We start from the raw sequence: 20361 nt of genomic DNA on the forward strand, positions 1-20361 counted from the left end.
CTGCCTTAGGCTGGTCAGCGGACAGCTGCCTTCATTGCCATGCATACAGTAATAGGCAGCCGGAGCCTGCAGGCTCCTCTAGGGACCAGGTGCTGGCTGAATTCTCACCGCGGCCCCTCCTGAGCCTTCCCTGTTGTCCCCTCACTCCAGCACTCACTCAGGGCTCCATGTGGGGACTTGTCCACAGGACCTGACCTGGCTGGTTGGACCCCTCCTTCCCAGGTTGGAGATGTGACCACATCGAGGATCTACTACAACACATTCGGGAGGGGTCTGATAAAAACCCCAGCCTGTCTCATTGAAATCTAAGGAAGCGAGAGGGAGGAGGGGAGGAAATTTCATTTTTCAATCCCTATGTTCTACTTCAGGGAAATCTATTTCCATTCTTTAAAAAAATTCCCCAATAACATAATTAACTAATTAAAAGAGGCCCTACCTTTTGCCTTGGGCTGCCAAGTGGATGTCTTTTATTTGAGATTCAAAGCTAACTAAGGCGGAGATTATTGGAATGGCCAGGGTAGATGTCCTCAGAGGACAAAGGGGGGCCCCCGGGCTGTGTGCTCATCTCAGATTTTGAGAATGCCATGGATGCTCAAATGCCTCATAATCGGGAGAACCCCCCAATATGTCATCATGACTCATCCTCTGGGGAACCTCAGCACAACTCATCACCCCCTGAACAGGATTTCAGTTTCTTGCTGCTGGCTTGTCTTTGTGCTGATCTGAGCAAAGGAGACAGGTGACCCAGTGTCCTCTCTATATCCCCACATCCAGCTTGCTGTCTCACAATCCCTGTAGTGGGTTGAATAGTGGAGCCCCAAAAGATAGGTCCTAGGCCTTACCCATGAAACCTGTGAATGTGACCTCCTTTGGGAAAAGAGTCTTTGCAGATGTAACTCAGTTAAGGATATCTAGATAAATCATCATGGATTATCCAGAAAGACTCCAAATCCAATAACAAGTGCCCTTATAAGCTAAAAAAGAGAGCAGATGACACAGGCACAGAAGAAGGCCATGTGAAGACAAAGACAGAGATAAAAGTGATGCAGCCACAAGCCAAGGTGTGCCTGAAGCCACCAGAAACTGGAAGGAAAAGAAAGGAGAGGTGAGGCAGGGCAAGGTGAGATTCTCCCCTAGAGCCTTCGGAGGGAGCACGGCCCTGCCAACACCTTGATTTCAGACTTCTGGCCTCCAAAACTGAGTATAAACTTCTGTTGTTTTAACCATTTGTGGTCATTTGTTATAGCAGTCCTAGAAAACTAACATATTCCTCAACATGCAATGTCATTTCTTTTATAAAGAATTCAGTCAGCCCAAGTAGCTAACGAGTGGCTCCCAAGTGCAGAACCAACTTGTAGCCTGATCCTTCCTGCCACAGTGCTTTCTTAGAGCTCCCTTGCCCACGTTCATTCTGCCTGAGATGTCATAAAGCTCTTGATATGGTTTGTTTGTGTTCCCACCCAGATCTCATCTTGAATTCCCATGTGTTGTGGGAGGGACCAAGTGAGAGGTAATTGAATCATGGGGGTGGGATTTCCTGTGCTGTTCCTATGATAGTGAATAAGTCTCATGAGATCTGATGACTTTAAAAATGGGAGTTTCCCTGCACAAGCTCTCTTCCTTTGCCTGCCGCCATCCATGTAAGACATGACTTGCTCCTCCTTGCCTCCCAGCATGATTGTGAGGCCTCCCCAGCCACATGGAACTGTATGTCCATTAAACATCTTTCTCTTGTAAATTGCCCAGTCTCAGGTATGTCTTTATCACCAGCATGAAAACAAACTAATACAGCTCTTATTGGTGAAGGCTGGCCCCGGGGAAGATGCATACCTTGCAGGAGATTTATAGGACAGAGGATGTGCCTCTAGTCTGCCACATGGTTTTGCTTGTCTATTTTATATTTGTGGAGGATTGTCAAGATTCTTTAGAGATGCTTTCCCATTTTCTATCACAATGGTCCTGAGTGCTCAACAAGGCTGTTACATAACATGATGAACTTGACAAGATCAGTTAAATGACTCAACCAAGAACTCAAACCAAGGCTTTTCAACTGGGACCACTGCTTCTTCTACCCCACTGGGTCATGGTAAACACCTGGGACAGCGAGGAGGCTCTGAGGTTTCAGAAAATTTACATCCGTCTTCAAAACCAAAATTACCAGGGACTCCTTCATTTTGATTTGATGAATAAAACATCTTGTGTCCTGAACCCTTTGGAAAATTGAGGAATGAGATGTGGTTCTTCTCAAACTTGAATGTGCATATGAATCACCTGGGGGAGCCTATTAAAATACAGATGCTGAATCAGGAGGCCTGGGCTGGGATATGAGATCCTGCATTGCTAACAGGCTCCCAGGTGATGCCAGTGCTGCTGCTGGTTCATGGATCACACTTCCAGTAGCATGAGATGGAGCCTCTGACTAATTTCTCTGCGTGGTCAGCATTAAGCTAATTGGCCATTATTGCCCTTTGCAATTCAGTAGTAGGAATTGTGTGGCTCTGACTTTGCTGTTGTGGGAGAAGTTGCTGACACACAAGCTGGCAATGCTTAAGGAAACGTTTTATTGTGGATCAATAACCACAAAAATATTCAAACCTTTTGGTTAAATAATTCTGCTTATGGATGTGAATTCTAAAGAAATAACCCAGAAGATGAAAAAAAAAATCTGTGTGAACAATGGTGTTCTACCACAGCACTACATATATTTAAAAAGAAATATTTAAAGTCTGTGTCTAATATAAAGGAAATGATTAAGTAAATTGTAATAAAGTAACTCAATGCAACCAAGACAATATTGTAGACATATGTTCATCTTCTCCCTTTCCTCAAATACAACATGTCACTAAAGGAACAAAAATGGCATGAATTCACAAGATTAACAAACTATTAATAATTTCAACACATTTGTCCAAGATACAAAGTCTTTGTAATTGGGGAACATAACCACAGGCCCCCATGTCTCTATTTGTAATGTTTTATTTTTTTGATTGGTCAGTGAGTACAAGGGTGATTTCTTACAATTTTTATACCTTTCTGCATGCCTGAAATATTTCAAAATTCAATAAAAAAGAAAGTGCACAGGGATAGAGTGAAGAACATTCTAAATTACATGTTGGGGACAGAAGTAATGTGACAAAGTGAGCCAGTTTTTGCAACAAAGCCTGGCCTTGGCTCTTGAAGGCACCAGGGACCACGGAAGGCAGGAATGAGGCATGGGGCTAACAGCAGCGGAATGGTCAAGTCTGTCCCAGGAGACCTTGTACCCCTAGATCTCCTGCCCCACTAGGAAACAATCCTTCCCAACTACCAGGACTGAAGGATATGGGCAGTTTTTTCTTGAGAGAAATTGAGCCACATACACTCAGAACTCAGACACATCAGATATCAGAAGAGGCCAACTGAAAACAAGAGAATTAATGGAAACTCTACACACTGAACTGTGGGGCCTGTAGGGATGGAAATTGTGATACCTTTCCTCATCTATAATAAGGATTATGGCCAACACTGCTATAACAAAAGAGGTTAACAAGAGAAAAGCATAAATGCATTTATTTCATCAGTTTTATGTGACACCAAAGCCTTCAGAAATGAAGACTCAAAGACACAGGGAAAACTGTCTGTATTTGTACTTAGGTTCCATGAAGAATGGGCAGCCTTATAGAAATGTGATTGGACAAAACGGTGTGATCTACTGGTAACAGACTGAGGGGAGGAAACCCAGCAAGGCCTGTGTGTTTAGATTCTTTTTAGTCTCTCTGAGTAGCATTCCTACCTCCCAGGTAGGACCTCTCTGGAATGAGGGTTTTCAAGGGAGAAGGGAGTGACCTTTCTAGGTTTTGTGGCTTGCTTTAAGGGAGAGACATTCTAGTTTCTATGACCCACCCTGGGGAAAAAGAATTCTTGTTTCTGTGACTTACGTCAGGAGAGAAAAAGGGATGGAAGGCAGGGGCAGGAGAGAAGGTGAAAGCCTTGGCTTCTGAGGCCCTTCCAATCTCCTTTAGTTCAAAGTACTCAGCATGCCAACATGCTATACTTTGGAGTATCATGTTCTGAGCCCCAACAGACACTCAGCCCCATCCCAACCCTGCTCTCAGGCCTCCAGGAGCCAGACATATATACCCATAGGCAAGAGACTGACAAACTACAACCCATACTCCAAACCATACTCCATGTCATTCTGTTTTTGCAAATAAAGTTTTATTAGAACACAATCACACGCATTCATTTGTAAGTTGCCTATGGCTGCTTTTATGCCACAGCAGTAGAGCTAAGTAGTGGCAACAGACACCATCTGGCCCACAAAGCCTAAAATATTTACTATCTAGGCCGCACAGAAAAAACTTGCCAATGCCCGCTCTAGAGAAAAATAGATGTCCCAGAGGAAAGACTCCAGATCCCTCATTTGGAGCTCCCATGAAAATACTGGTAACCTTCCCTATGACAATAAAGCCCATCAGTGACAAGCCCCATCCACACGCCCACCGAGCTGCCAAGCAGGCTTCAGTACCTCACTCTTAAGCGCAAATGGATGTGCAAAGATTTTCCAGACACTCAAGCCTCAGCGTGAAAGAGTATAATCAAAATAAACAGACAGAAAAAAGGAACTTGGAAGAACCGAAATAATTCAACAAGTAGAAGAAACTTACAATGAAAGTATGGAGTTCATATTATCGGAGAAATGAGAAGATATTTCATCCATAAAACAAGAACTAGACACTGTGATAACCAAAAGTGAACTCTGGAAATTTAAGAAAGTAATGGTTCAAATTTTTTTAAAAAATCAATAGGAAGTTGAAAGAGAGTTTAACAAAAAGACAAGGAAATGAAAAATGGGAGGGAAGATAGATTAACAATTCAGGATGTCCAATATTGAACTGGAAAAAAATACAGGACAAGCAAACAAAGGAAACAAAGGGTATAAAATTAGTGATGAATACTATAAAATTCCTGATAAATATTTTCTCATCTATTGCACACTGTGCCCCGCATAGTAAATAACAACAACCAGCAAGGGCCGTTATGAAATTTCAGAACACTCTAGCAATAAAGAGATGATTCTAAGTTGACAGAGAGAAGAGAAACAGAACCAAATAATGAGAATCAAAATGGATTCAGGCTTCTCAATAGTAACACTGCATGCCAGGAAAAAAAAAAAAAAAACATGGAGTGATGCCTTCAAAATTCTGAAGGAAAGAGATTTTTCACCTAGTGTTCTATGTCTAGCACTATCAGTCAAGGATGGAGATAAGAGCATTTTTATACTTGCAAGGATTTTCATGCATCCTTTATTAAGAAACTACTAAAGGATATGCTTCAACACAATCAGGGAGTAAAAACAAGAGATAGACATGGAATCCAGGAAACATGGGATTTTCAACACAGAAGCAAAGGAAGTCCTAAAATGATCATTTTCCATCAAGTCTATAGAGCAAATGATCCGGTTTCGAGCAAGAAGACTAAAGACTTCAGGAGAGAGGATCTCTGGGAAACAAGAGGACAGAACTGCTCAATTATTTGATGTGTTTAAGATGTAAAAAAAGGATTGCTAGATATTTTACAGATTTGTTAAAACACTTGCTTGGAAAAAGTAGTATGATATTTAGCTGAATAGCAAATAATTTTTATCTAGTTTAATAATGTTACACTGACCATTGATTTAACAAAAATTGTTATACAAGTCTATTTGGAGGATCACGTAAGAAAAGATGGGAGTGGGAGTTGAGGACTGGTGAATAGAAAGATAAATTCTTGTCTAAAATAAAAACAGGAATAGATATAAAAGCATATAATTTAGAAATATATAGGTAACTTTTAGAAAAAACAGAAGGTGGAAAGTAGATGCCTCTCTGAGAAGGGATGGGAGGAAAAAATAATTGCTTTTGCTTTTTTATATATATAATAATTTGGTACTATTTTATTATTCTAACTGTTCACATACATTTTGATAAAAATAAAAGTCTAAAATATGTCCATCTATAAGATCAACATATCTATTAGATCGTAATTATAACTAGAAAAACTAAGTTGCTTTTTTTGGAAAAAATGCTTATGTTAACTCCTTGTGGTCTGCTGGTATTTAAAAGTCTTTACCTTCCACTGGGAATGCTGAGCTGGCAGTCTGGGGGAGCTGTAGTATCTTTTGTGTGTTCCAGATGCCTTGAGAATCAGTCTTTGTGGGAGAGTGGAACACAAACATGTTTGACCAGTGCGTTAATATCAGTAAGGCTAGCATAACCAGGGAGAGATGCACCAAGGTTCAGGTAAAGAGTCAAGCAGGGGAAAGATATATAAAATGCATGTGTATATCATGACTGCAACAACATAAAAATGGTGTGTTCATAATGAGAAGGAAATAAGGACAAATGGAAACAGTTTGATGTGTCAGAAGTGGGAGCGGAAATACATTTTTTCCTTTAATTTAGAATTATATGTAGACTGCTATAATGTTTGCATAAAATAGAATAAAGATTTTTTTTTTTTAAGGAAATCAGTGACATTCTTTGCTCTGCCTCCCTCCTGCAGCTTAATTGCCTACACGGAACAATATATGGAATATGACCCTTTGATAACACCAGCTGAGCCATCCAACCCTTGGATCAGCGACGACGTCGCTTTGTGGGACATAGAGATGAGGTAAAAAATGTTTTAAGGTTTGGGAGTGGGATGAATGTAGACAAAAATCCATGAGATCATGAGATTACCTTATATTCTATCTTAATTTGACGTTTTTTTTTCGCTAGAACAGAAACCCCTCAATTAGCCTCCCAGCTGAGTTCTACTTACAGTTTCTACCTCCCTACAACTTTGATTTGTGCATGGATCCCTTGTGGCTTCCCTCTGACTCTTTGGATATCATGATAACTGGGACAGTCCCCCACCATTCCCTAATTCTGATAGCTGGAAGAAAAGAATCTGTTGCTCCAAAGTTTTTTCCTGTTAGATAGTGACCACAATGATAATAGCTGGCATGTATTCTGCACTGGCCACATCCTGCAGTAAATGTCTCTCACTGAATCCCCTCAACGGGTACACATTACTGTTCTCACCATTGAGCAGGTATGGAAACTGAGGCACAGAGGAGTTAATGAACTTGCCCAAGGTCATAGTGCTAGTAGGGCAGGGTTAGAACTAGAACTCAGGCAGAGGGCTCCAGAACCATGATTTCATCACTCTTTTCTTCTGGAGTAACTGCCAGCAGCGATTCCAGCCAGTTTCTCCTTCCCTATGAGGGAAGCCAGTGTGTTTACTTAAGAGGGGAGGAACCAAAGCCCAGAGGGACTTGGACCACTTTCAGAATTACAGAAGGAAACACACAGACAAAGCTAGTGTGGTGTGCTTTCGCACCCCCGTACCACGGCTGGATGAATTTTTATTTCCGTTTTCACGTCTCTATCACTCTCCATTGTCTTTCACTTTTGCTCCTTTTCTGGCTTCTTTTCTTGAAATGGGAAAAATCTTATGAAAAGTAATATAAGTCACAGATGCTCATTCTAAAACGTTCCAATTATCCAGATGTGCATAAAGAAGAAAATACTCTCTTCCTTCAACCTGATTTCACCTTCCAAAAAGAACCTTTGTTTATAGTCTAATGCTGTGGTTCCCAGAGTGGATCAGAGCACCCTGGGCACTGTGGGGAACTCACAGAGTTACCACAGGATAGTCCAAATTTTTTTAGGGAAACAGTGATAGTTGACACATGCCAGATACTGCACTAACTACTAGCTTAAGATGGTTCAGTTTCAACATTAGAGCACATTACATCTCTTATGAGGATACGCATCTTTGCAAATCTGGTTTTTCGGAGCAGTCACTGTGATAAAAAGCAAGAACTGTGCAAAAATTAACATGGAATAGGAAATAGGGATGGTAAGGTTCAATCTAATTTCAAAATTTAAGAAAATGTGTAGTGCCCAATAGGTGCATATTGTAGTTATTTAAGAATGAAAAAAAATTTTTCAATTTATGTATCTTTCAAACAGCTACTAAGTGTTAGGATACAAATACGTATTAAGTTGATTGGTCCTAGCCATAATAAATGACACTGTTAAGTATTTCTTTTGGCCCAGGGGCACTGTGAAAAACTTACTGAGACACTAAGGGTACCATGAGCTCAGCAAGTTTGGCAACATCTGATTTAGCGTCTATTACTTTGGATTTGTATGCATATATAACATTCTATCCTTTTGTATAATTGAGTTCAATATATATACCCAAATATATACATATATGTATATAGTCCAATAATTTTTAAATTAACAATATGTTGTGGCAGTGTTTCCATGTAAACACATATAGATCCATCTTACTCTTTTTTTTTTTTTGAGACAGAGTCTCTCTCTGTCGCCCAGACTGGAGTGCAGTGGAGCAATCTGGGCTCACTGCAAGCTCCGCCTCCCAGGTTCTCGCCATTCTCCTGCCTCAGCCTGCTGAGTAGCTGGGACTACAGATGCCCGCCACCACACCCAGCTAATTTTTTGTATTTTTAGTAGAGATGGGGTTTCACCGTGTTAGCCAGGATGGTCTCGATCTCCTGACCTCGTGACCCACCCACCTCGACCTCCCAAAGTGCTGGGATTACAGGCGTAAGCCACTGTGCCCGGCCCACCTTACTCTTTTTAATAGCTACATGGTATCCCCTGGCATGGGTGAAGTAAAATTTATTTTACCAATCCCTGGATCATAAATATTTAGTTTATGTCCTCCTTTTTTGCCACCATAAACAATGATTCCAGGAACATCTTTCTACACAAGTTCAATTATTTCCTTAGTATAAATTTTCTAGGCATAGAATTCCTAGAAATGGTATTCATATTTTAATTTTAGTTCATATGTCCAGATTCCTCTTGAACAAAACTGTAACACATCTTTGTCATTCCCTTAGCTAAAAGTGCTCATTTTCCCACATTCTTACCATCCCAAGCATCATCAATCTTTTTATCTTTGCAAGTCCAAAAGGTTAAAATAATTCTCGTTTTACTCTTTTGTTTCTTTGTTAATATACTTGAGAATCTTTTCACATGGTTATTAGACAGATTCTAGCAATATGTTTTGCTTTGGATATTGGGATATAAAACAGTCACATTTACTTGAATCATATATTTTGTCTTTTTCCTGATATATTTCTGAATCTCGTTCTATGTTCTTCTTTTTCTCTTCCCTGACTTTTACTTTATTAATCAAATTTTATATTAACTTTGTAAAAACCCTAGTTTCTATTCTAGTTGTATTTACTTTTAAATGTTTTAATTAAAAACATCAATTTAAACAAACAAGAGTGAAGCATATAAAATAGTGAAGTTGCCTTTGCCTCCTTTAAATCCCATTCTTCCCAGAGGTATGTTAACTTGATATATTTTAAACCAACATTTTTGAACTTGTATTTCTATGAACATTTAAAAAACAACTAGTATATAGTATGTATCTTCTTTCTAATATTTCTGATGAGCCCTAGGTAGTTCCTTCTGTTCTAAGTCAAGAACTTAACTCTTTCTTTCACTCAGGATTTTTTTTCTCTTTTTAAAAAATCATTGCTGCTTTTTTTTCCATTCTATCCTCACTTTTCAGGAAATCCTTTTTTAAGAATTCTGGGCCTCTGGGGTGGAGTTGCTACATCTCTTATATTTTCTCTGTTATAATTTCCATCTTTAGTCTTTTTATTCTGTATTCAAAGGATGCAATTTCCTGAATTGCTCTTCAGAATCACTGCTTTGATTTTTCAGTGGTGTCCATTCTGTGGTTTTATATTTTAATGATTTTTTCTTTTCCCACTGAGTGTTGGGAGGGTAGTTGATAATCACGCTTTTCATTTCTAAGACTTCTTAATACTTCCTGGACTGTTGTTTTCCTAGTAGCCTGCTCTGTTCTATTGGTGTTTATCATCTTAATCCCCCTGGAGATGTGATATAGATTTTTTTCATAGTTTATATTTTTTCCACATTTTCATATCTCCTCTCTATTTCTGCCACTTAGTTTTATTCCGGGTTGTTTATTAGAGAATCATCATTTCTGGTCATTGTTTCATTCCTCTGGTCACTGCTCAGAGCAGATCATTCTTTTCGTATGCCCAGCTATTTGGAAGACTGCTCATTTTTATAAATGAAGGTAATAACTTTCAATCCTGCCATACATTAGAACCACATGGAAGTTTCTAAAAAATACGAATGCCTGGTCCTCACACACGGCCAATTAATTCAGAATTTCTGGTAATTGGGCTTTTTTTTTTAATCTCCCCACACTCAGGGAGATTTAAAAAGTCAAATGTGTGGCCGTGGCCTAGGACTCCATCAGTAGCTGGTGAGGGTACCCTCAGTGATGGTGTGGGCCAACAGTTCTAAGCCATGCTGTGCATCGGAATCACCTGGGCTCCTCTTGAAAAATACGCACATACTGGGGTGGCTCTGGGCGTCTGCATCTTGAGCAAGCACCCAAGGCATTCTGAGGCACACCAGAGTTTAAGAAGTCCTGGTTTGGTTCCTGGAGTTGCCCTGGCAGGCTTTCCCCTGAGCAGTTCACACAGGAGCAGGGCTGCAGCTGAACATGTGAATGGATGGGCATAGGTCAATCGCCAAGGTTCCCCTCTGGGTCCTGGGTATGTGGCCCAAGAACAGATTGAAAGATTAAAAACCCTCTCTTCCAGTGAGACGGGCAGCAATGGGAATCTTGGGGAGGTAGACCCCCATCCTCCCTAGTGTGACATCCCTGCAGCCAAGTGTTCTGCTCTGTGGGTCAAGCCCTGATGGAGTTTCTGATGTCTTTCTGTTTCCTCGCCACGGTACTCCCCAACAAGTCTACTCTTCTCCCTCCTCTGCTGGGCCTTAGGGGAATCCACTTGGAGCCGCGAAAGCCAGTGAGAGGTGGGAAGAAAGTTAGCGTGTCTTTAAAGTCTCCCTGGTTCCCAGGATGTTTTTTCTCTGTGTGTGTGCTTTGCTGACAGGAGCACAATCCTCTGACCTTACTGTCCATATGAGAAGCTGGCCGGGAAACATCTCCCTTAACTTAGTAAACGCTTTCTGCCATGTGGAGCCTATTCCGTGCTCCTGAGTTGCCTCCATTGTCTGATGCCCACCCCCTGCCTCCACTTCCAGTCCTGCTGCTCAGAGCTTGGTGTTTTCCAAGGATTCTGTTGGGGACACTCAGCTATTTCTTCTCTGATGCCTCCAGTGGAATCGTAGGCTGCTGTCAATCCGTTATGCCACAAGTTCAGTCTATCTGCTTCGTGCCTTGCTGAAATTTCTCAAAGCTCTCATCTGCTGATAGGAAATTTCTTTGCCTCTATATACTATGTTTAGTTTTTTTGTTTTGGGTTTTTTTATTTACTTAACTGAGCACTGGGCTCTTGCCTGTTCCCTCCTCCTCGGTCACTTGTCCCCCATATCCTCACATGGCTGGCTTCACTTCTCATTCAAGTCTCACTCAGCATTGGTGTCCCTTCCTCAGAAAGGCTTTCTGTGACCACCAATCTAGAGTGGCCACCTCATCCCTCCAGCTGTTCTATGTCACATCCTCCTCCTGGTTCCCTTTCCAAATAGAACTTAGAATGATTTCAGCGCCTAGGCCTATCTGGCGCACAGTGGGTACCGTGTGGGCTGGAGGGAGGATGGAGGAATAAGTCATTCTTTATTTGATTGTTTCATTGGTATTTGGGAAAGGAGGAGAGGCAAGTGTGTGAACTGAATTCACAAAGATAAAATGAACTTCCTCTTTTGTTCTTGAAAGTCAGCAAAGAAGTATGTAATCATTTAGGAAAACGGGGTCACCTGGCCTGTTGGTTTATTCCAACCTATTCAGCACTTTTTCCCCAAGGAAGTGCTACCTGCCCCCTACTACTCATGCCCTGGTTCTACCCCTATTGTTCTAGCTTCGACTCCAAACTTCATGCCTAACCTAAGACAGCTACAGTGTTCTGTCCACTTACAGGCAGAATTAAGTGTTCAGATACAAGTGAAAACGAAACCCTGTTTCTTCTCCCGACAGACTACTCCTACCCACTTAGTTGCTGGCAGTGATGTTAGGAAAAAACAGAGTGTGGAATCAGTGCCAACATCACACTTCAGCCAAGGGATGGTTGCTGTCCACAAAACGAAGGCTGAAGATGACCAATAAAATAATTGAGTCACTTTCTCTCAGTTTCAGTTTAATTCAATATATATGTATAGAAGCTGACTATGTACTGTGTTCTGAACAAGAAGGGCTCTCAAGATACAAATGTAGCAAGGTAAATAAAACATGCTATCTTACCATCTGGCACCAGAACTCCTCCTTGCTTGGCAAAGGACATTAAGCCACTTGGGGCAGAAAGTAAGGCCCTAAGGGCAGAGGGGTTGGCAGAGACTCAAACAAAAAAGGGAGAGGGTTGTGCTGTCCTGCTGAGAAAATGAGACAAATGTATTCTCTGTTCCTGAGAGGGGAGAGCTAAGGGGAGGGGAAAGCCAGGGGAGGGAGAGAAGCCAGAGGCCAACAAAAACTAGGTCTCTGTGCAAGGCCAAGGAAATGCCTAGTATTGAGGTGACCAGGGACTTTTCAAAAGCAGGAATGCCTAGTGTGTGATTTTTTAAATAGTAGACTGCCAGGAGGTGCAATATGTACCCCCTTTTCAAGACCCTCAAATTCCAGTAAGGCCCCCACCCTCCCGAACACTTCATGAGAGGAGGGGTTTGCTGAGTGTGGGTGAAGGTTTGTGGGAAAGGAGAGACAGTGAGAATGAAGGGCTCCCTTAGGAATTCATGTCAATCTCAGGTGGACTTTGGACTTTACTGGGCTCGGTGAAGGGGTCCAGGCGGGCTCATTATGATTTCCAGGGCCCAGGATGTCACAGACACTGTCTAAATTCTGCAAGGTAGAGAATATACTGTGTCTGCCGTGGGAAGGTTACAGACAGCCAAATGGAGGATGGCCATAGCAGTTGAACAGAATCATGGACAAAATGACATAAGATATACCATAAATAGCAGAAAACTGTGCTTTAATTCTTTCTCCTTCTCAGACAAGCTATTTGATCTGCAAGTCCAAGGATAAGAAAGTTATATTCAGAGGGGAAAAAAAGGCAACTCTTTTAAAGGATGGTCAAACTACACCTCAAGTTTATGCAACATAGTGAGCTGTAATTGCACCACTCCACTCCCGCCTGGGTGACAGAACAAGATCCCTAAAGAAAAAGAGTAAATTCTGAGAAGTAAAGTTTAATTAAAGAAAATAGTGATTGCCAGGGCCTCTCATTGAGGAGAAGTTAGCCAAAGGTTACCAGATGACATAGTTCTTTATGTCATCTGAAAACCACCAGGAGAGTGTCCCAGGGATGCATATGGAAAGTATTTCTGGTGGTGCCACTAACCAGATGCTGGGGTCTAATGAAACCTGGTGTTGTCAGCAGAATGTGGTTTGTGATTTGCTCTCTCCACATGACTTTGGTTTAGCTCTCCCTCTCTGCTGGCTATCAGGCACGTGAGCAAAGAGCTACAAGGAACCTGGCTTGTCCAGCTTGGCCGTAGGCATTCACTCCCAGCCAACCCGACCTGCTGAGAGGCAGAGATCATCCCTGAGCTGCCCAGGCACAGTGAGTTTGACAGAACTATTAATCCAGGATATTAGTCAAGTTCCTTTCCTATGGTGGTGGATCTCCAAATATGGCCCCATTGGTGCCTTCCCTCTTTACATCAAGTAGGACACCAAGACCAAGGCCAGATGAAAAGAGAGGGAACACCGTTTTCCCTCTCTGGAACTGTTTGAGTACCAGTAATCCAGAACCCCTGTGGTGGCTTCCACCTTGGTATTTTGAAATATTTGCTCTTGAGACATTCCTTCTTGGAATCCATCTGCGATGCTTGGAGAAGCCCAAGCCATTGGAGAGGCCATGTGCAGACAGTCTGGTCAACAGCCTCAGCTGAGCTCCTGGTCAGCAACTAGCATCAGCTGTTAGGTGATGAGCCCTCTTGGATGCACAGCCCAGTCAAACCTCCAAATGACCCCACCTCCAGCTATAACCATGTGAGCCCCAAGTGAGAACCACCCAGTGGAGCCTAGTCAACCCACAGGAGAGTGAGAGAGACTAATAAATTGCTTTTTTAAGCACCTGGATTTTAGGATGGTTTGTTATACAGCGCAAATAACTGGGCCAGGCGCAGTGGCTTACACCTGTAATCCCAGCACTTTGGGAGGCTGAGGAGAGTGGATCACAAGGTCAGGAGTTTGAGACCAGCCTGGCAAACATGGTCAAACCCTGTCTCTACTAAAAATACAAAAATTAGCTGGGCATGGTGGCGGGCAGCTGTAATCCCAGCTACTCGGGAGGCTGAGGCAGGAGAATAGTTTGAACCTGGGAGGCGGAAGTTGCAGTGAGCTGAGATCGTGCCATTGCACTCTAGCCTGGGCGACAGGGTGTGACTCCATCTCAAAAAAAGAAAACAGAAAAGAAAAAGAAATAACTGGACCACTCTTCACTGGAGTATTCAGGACCCTCAGGTTGTTCTTGAGGTATTAAATAAAATTATGGTTGTTTCTTTAGTAACCTTGGCTCTGAGATGGTGACATTGAATTATTTTCTTTTTAAGGAACTGCCTTATTATTTCATAATTTTTCTAATAACTTGTCTTACTCTGTTCAGGCTGCTAAAGCAAAAATGCCATATACTATGTGGCTTAAAAGCAATAGAATTTTTTTTTCCGCAGTACTGGAGGCTGGGAAGTTCAAGGTCGAGATGCCACAGGTTGGGTGTCTGGTGAGGGCCTCCTTCCTGGTTCATACATGGCTGGCTCCTCACATGGCAGAAAGGCAAGAGAGCGCTGGGGTATCCTTTTATAGGGACACTAATTCCATTCCACATGACCTAATTATCTCCCAAAGGCTTCACCTCCCAAAACCATCACATTGGGGGTCAGGATTTCAACATGTAAATTTGAAGGGGAACACAGACATTCAGTCCACAACATTCTACCTCAAGATCCCCAGAATTTTTGTCCTCTTGCGTGCAAAATACTTTCATTCCATCTCAATAGTCCTCAAAGTCTTAACTTGTTCTAGCATCAATTCTAAAGTCCAAAGTCTTATCTACATATCATCTAAATCAGATATGAATGGGATTAAAGATATCATTCATCCTGAGCAAATTCCTCTCCAGCTGTGAACCTGTGAAGCCAAACAAGTTATGTGCTTCCAAACTGCAATGGTGGGACAGGTATAGGATAGACATTTTCGTTCAAATAAAAAAAAAAAAAGAGAGAAAAATAGGAAAGAAGAAAGGGGTAATGGGTTCCAAGTAAGTCCAAAATATAACAGGGCAAAAAACATTAAACCTTAAGGCTCTAGAATAATCCTCTTTGGCTTGATGCTCTGTTTTTTAGACCCACTGGGGCAGCAACCCTACCTCCATAGCTCTCCTGGGCTGGAGTCATACACCCATGGCTTTCCTGGACTGATGCTCTGTCTTCCAGGCCCATTTGGGTGGCAGCATCATCCCCACAGCTTGGTGGGATGGTCCCACAGAAGCTTTCTCCTGGGGTCCCTGTGGCTTTTCCAGGCTGGGGTTCCTTGCGTGCAGCTCTTCTGGGCAGCCCAGTCCACCATGGCTCTGCTGGGTGCAGCCCATATTGCTGTCTGTGGGGACCCCATCCCAAGGCACTGGGCAGGAGCATCCTGGCCTACCTAAATTGAAGAGATGAATTGATCCTTTAAAACTGTTCTGCTCTCCCACCACATGTCCCTTGCACTCTGGGCCTATGGTGCAAGTGGCAGCCCTGATGAACTCTGAATTGCTTTTGAGTAATTCTTCCATTGTCTTGAAGAATATAGTTCCTAGATTCTGTTGAGATGACTCATCCATACTAATATCCTTATCAAACAGTCACTTGGCCACACTATTAGTGGTCTCACTTTTTGCAATATGGATAGACAAAGAATTTTCTAAATCTTCAGGTTCTGGTTTCTTTGTGTGCTTAACAATTCTGTCTTTAAGTCACGTTTTACTATAAGTAGTCAGGAAGGGCCAACCTGCACCTTCAACACGTTGCTCAGAAATTTCCTCAGCTAAATATTTAATTTCATTGCTTGCAATTTTTACCTTTCACAAAATACTAGAACCAAACAAAACTCAGCCAAATTCTTTGCCACTTTATAACAAGGATCAACTTTTCTCCAGTTTCCAGTGATATATGTCTCATTTATGTCTAAAACTCATCAGAATGGCCTTTACCATCTATATTTCTACCAATATTCTGTTCAGGATTATTTAGGTATTATCTAGGAAGATTGAGGCTTTCTTTACAGCTCTCCTCTTTTCTTTCTAAGCCCGCACCAGAATATCCTTTAAAGGCCTGGTTACAGCAGTTTAGGCTCCCCTTCCCTCCCCTCCCCTCTCCTTTCCTTTCTTTTCCTTCCTTTCCTTTCAAGATGGAGTCTCACTCTGTCATCCAAGCTGGAGTGCAGTGGCATGATCTCGGCTCACTGCAACCTCCGCCTCCCAGGTTCAAGTAATTATCCTGCCTTAGCCTCCCGAGTAGCTGGGATTATAGGTGCCCGCCACCACGCCCAGCTAATATATAAATATATAAATATATATATATATATTTGTATTTTTAGTAAAGATGGTGTTTTGCCATGTTGGCCAGGCTGGTCGTAAACTCCTGAGCTTGTGATCCTCACAAAGTGCCCCGGCCTCACAAAGTGCTGGGATTACAGATGTGAGCCACCACACCCAGCCAATTTAGGCTTTTTCTAACATATATCTCAAAACCTTCCAGCTTCTATTCATTACCCTGTAAGCCACGTTCACATTTTTGGTTGTTCATTACAGCAGCATCCCACTCGCAGTACGAATTTCTGTCTTAGTCTGTTAGGGCTGCTATTACAAAAATACTACAGACTGTGTGGCTTATAAACAACATAAATTTATTTCTCACAGTTCTGGAGCTAGAAAATCCAAGATCAGGGTGCTGGCAAATTCAATATCTGGTAAGGATCTGCTTTCTAGTTCATAGATGGCTGTCTTCCTGCTGTGTCTTCACATGACAGAAGGGAAAGAGAGCTCTCTCTGGTTCTCTTATAGAGTACTAATCCCAGTCATGACCAGATTGCCTCCCAAATATCCTGCCTCCTAATACCATTGCATTGTGGATCAAGATTTCAACATATTAATTTGGAGAGGGACACAAACATTTAGTCCTTAACATAATTCTCAACTGTTTTGAAGATAGCTCATATCTTCCCCAAGTCTTTGTTTAGATGTTGAATGAGGCAAATGCAGTAGAAGGCAAGGTAACAGAGTAGAAACAAAGAATAGGCTTTGGAGACAGGCAGTCCTGGGATCCACTTCCAGACTGCCACCTACCAGCTGTGTAGCCTTGGACAATCCGACCTCTTTTGAACTCTGGATGTTTAAATATCATTGTCAGTCTCCCCGCCTTATATTAAGATTTAAATGGGGCACTGTAAGGAAAGCTCCTTACACCATGCCTAGCACTATGAAGCTCCTGCAGAAATGAGCATTGATATAGACTGTTGCTCCCTTTGAATCTGTCTTTCTTGTCCTCAGTTTGGCAGCTTTCCTCCATCTCTAGCTGGCGGATCAGCAGGAATGAAAGACAGATACTCTTGGAGAGCCACCTGTCTTTGCTATGTGTTGGTTTGGGTTGTCCAGTGGGAGGCAGGAACTTGGTGAGAATGACGAGACACAGAGGACAAGTAAGAGTTAGAAAAAGGCATCCAGCTAGCGATTAGAAAACACTGTCAGGATAAGGACACTTCACCCACATCACTATACACCTTTCTAAATTGATTTCATTTTAGGGCTGAACACTTGCCATGTGAAAAGTCCTATGCTCAGTACAAAGACACATGAGATATGGTCCCTGACCTCAAAGAGCTAAGAAGATAGCTGGAAAAACAGTGCAAACTCTTGAAAACCCAAATGCTGACACAAAACTCTACTAGAGAATTTGTCCCAAGGACATATCTCTGCATAATGGTTGTAAAGAGGCTGTGCTTCTGTGGATTGTTGGCTTGAATTTGGCTAAGAGACAGTATTGTACCACTCACCTGGAGTTGGATGTTGAAAGATATTTTAATTTGCAGAATTATGTTATAACCACAAGAGACCATTCAGTGGTAGCAACACTTGAACTTTTAAGAAAAGTTCAAGTCTTTTCTTAAACCTTAAAGTGGATGATACTGGGAATGCTCAAGTGATACAGAAGAGATATGTATAGGGAAGTTGTATCCAGGAAGCTTTTAATAGAACAGACTCCCAATGGTGAAATCGTACTAGGAAAACAAGGAAGAAATGTGGATCATCCGTTGTAGAAATACGATTGTGAATAATGGATAGTTGAGGGAAGCCAAGGATACGTGGTTACATTGTATCATCTAAAAATTCATGTCTTTCCCAGAACCTCAGAATCTGACTTATTTGGAAATTGAGTTGTTGCAGATGCAGGTAGTTAAGATGAGGTCATACTTGAATAGGGTGGGCCTCTAATCCAATATGACTTATGACTGTGTAAGAAGAGAAAGCAGAGACACAGACACATACAGAGCAAACACCATGTGGAGACACAGAAACACAGGAGGAGAGAGTGCAGTGATGCATCTGCAAGCTGAAGAATGCCGACATCAGAGGCTAAGGAAAAGTCATGAAGCTGGTTCTCCCCTAAAGCCTTCCAAGAGAGCATGGCCCTGTCAACACCTTGATTTTGGACGTCTGGCCTCCAGAACTGTGAGAGAATGAATTTCTGCTCTTTTAAGCCACCCAGTTTGTTAGTCCTTTGTTATGGCAATCCTAAGAAACTAATACATCAGGGTACCCTGGCTCTCTAGACCCACTTATTTCTGCTGAATTGTGACCTTGCAATTTTCCAGATACCCCCAACTTCTGTCCTAAGCCTCCCTCTGATTCTACATCTACAGTGACACCCCAAGATTTCTGGCCCACTCCAAAAATTGCCTTTCTCCCACTCTTGCCACCACCAAGGAATCTAGTGGAATGAATGTGGACTCACCACCTGGGTACCAGAAAGGGGTGACACTGGTGGTGAGTGTGCATCCATGAGGCAGTCACTACAAAGTCTGAGTAAATTTCTACAGCTGCTACTATGGGCACAGCCCTCAGTCCAGGTACAGCTGCCACTAGTACCAACCCTGGAGAAGACTGGTAAAGAGTAAATGGTTAGGTCCATCCTTTACAGCATGACCTTGGCAGAAAGAAACAATGTCCTGCAATCTCTGGACATTTGCTTAAATTTGCTGCTAGCCTCAACCCCAGGGGAATTCTTCCATAAACAGTATTTTTGGTTCCCTTGAAAGTTATTGAGTTTGATTAGGTCTGTGACTTGCGTTTGAGAGAATCCAGGATTTGTCTTCATGCCTAGCCTGGTGCTTTGGAAGAGATCTTGCATGGAATCTCCCATTGTTTGACCTGATAGGGTTAGTCTACCACCATGACCCTATTGGACTATGTCTGGAAATGCAGAGTTGCAAGCCAGAGGCTCCCTGACCCCCAAGCTCATGATCTATTGGTCGTCATCGTTGTAATTAGAAGATACTGCTGTTGCTGATTATGTGTGTTGGTGCAGAAGTAGTTGGGTTTGGATGGGGTATATCTAGAGCTGCATACCAATATAGTAGCCAGTAGCCACATGTAGCTATTTAAATTTAAATTTGAATTATTTAAAATTAAATGCAATTTGAAATTCAGTTCATCAGTCACACTAGCCACTTTTCAACTGCCCAATAGCCACATGGGGCTAGTGGCTGCCATACTGGAGAACACAATTATGAAATATTTTCATCATCACAGGAAATTATACTGGACAGTGCCAGTCTACAGTTATTTGCTTTTCCAAGCTTTCCCACACACAGCTCTCTCTCTTTTTTTTACTAAGTGCAGTTTTCTAAGTATTGAGAATATGTCAGCTCCATAATAGGAGGAAACATGATTTAATCTCTTACTGTCTGTTAGAAATAATAAAATATATGCGTCTATTTTTTAAAAGAGGAAAAATGAGTATTGCCAGACCAATGTTTCCCAAGTTGTAATGTGGATGTAAATCACCTGGGCTCTTGTTGAACTGTAGGTTATGATTTAGCAGGTGCAGGTGGGGCCTATGGTTCTTCTTCTGGTTCACAGACCACAGCTTGAATAGGGAAGAGTTGCAGCGTGTGACTTGTGAGTTAGGACCTTACTGCTGTTTCAAGGGCCAACAAAATAAATACAGCAAGTGGGCTTTAAATGGAAAGACAGAAGCTGAAGGAAATATTCTTATTGCCCGACACCAGAAGAATTAGACCAATGCCCATACTTTAGTCTGAATGTGAGACAGCATAGCAAAGATGAGCTATGCAGCATAGCAGAATTAAGAACTGGGGCTGGGTGCAGTG

General features: G+C 42.1%; 1 protein-coding gene across 13 annotated transcripts in view; it reads left to right on the plus strand.

Annotated features, from left to right (window-relative positions):
* The window catches only part of RGS6 (regulator of G protein signaling 6), a 633391-nt gene that overhangs the window by 555126 nt on the left and 57904 nt on the right, over window positions 1-20361 (plus strand). For all 13 annotated transcript variants that reach the window (XM_077937729.1, XM_077937733.1, XM_015144012.3 and 10 more), the window contains 1 exon segment: window positions 6523-6633. In XM_077937729.1, coding sequence (XP_077793855.1) covers window positions 6523-6633 — 111 coding nt within the window.

The sequence above is a fragment of the Macaca mulatta genome, chromosome 7 (genome assembly GCF_049350105.2).
Source record: "Macaca mulatta isolate MMU2019108-1 chromosome 7, T2T-MMU8v2.0, whole genome shotgun sequence".
In the NCBI taxonomy this organism is placed as follows: domain Eukaryota; kingdom Metazoa; phylum Chordata; class Mammalia; order Primates; family Cercopithecidae; genus Macaca; species Macaca mulatta.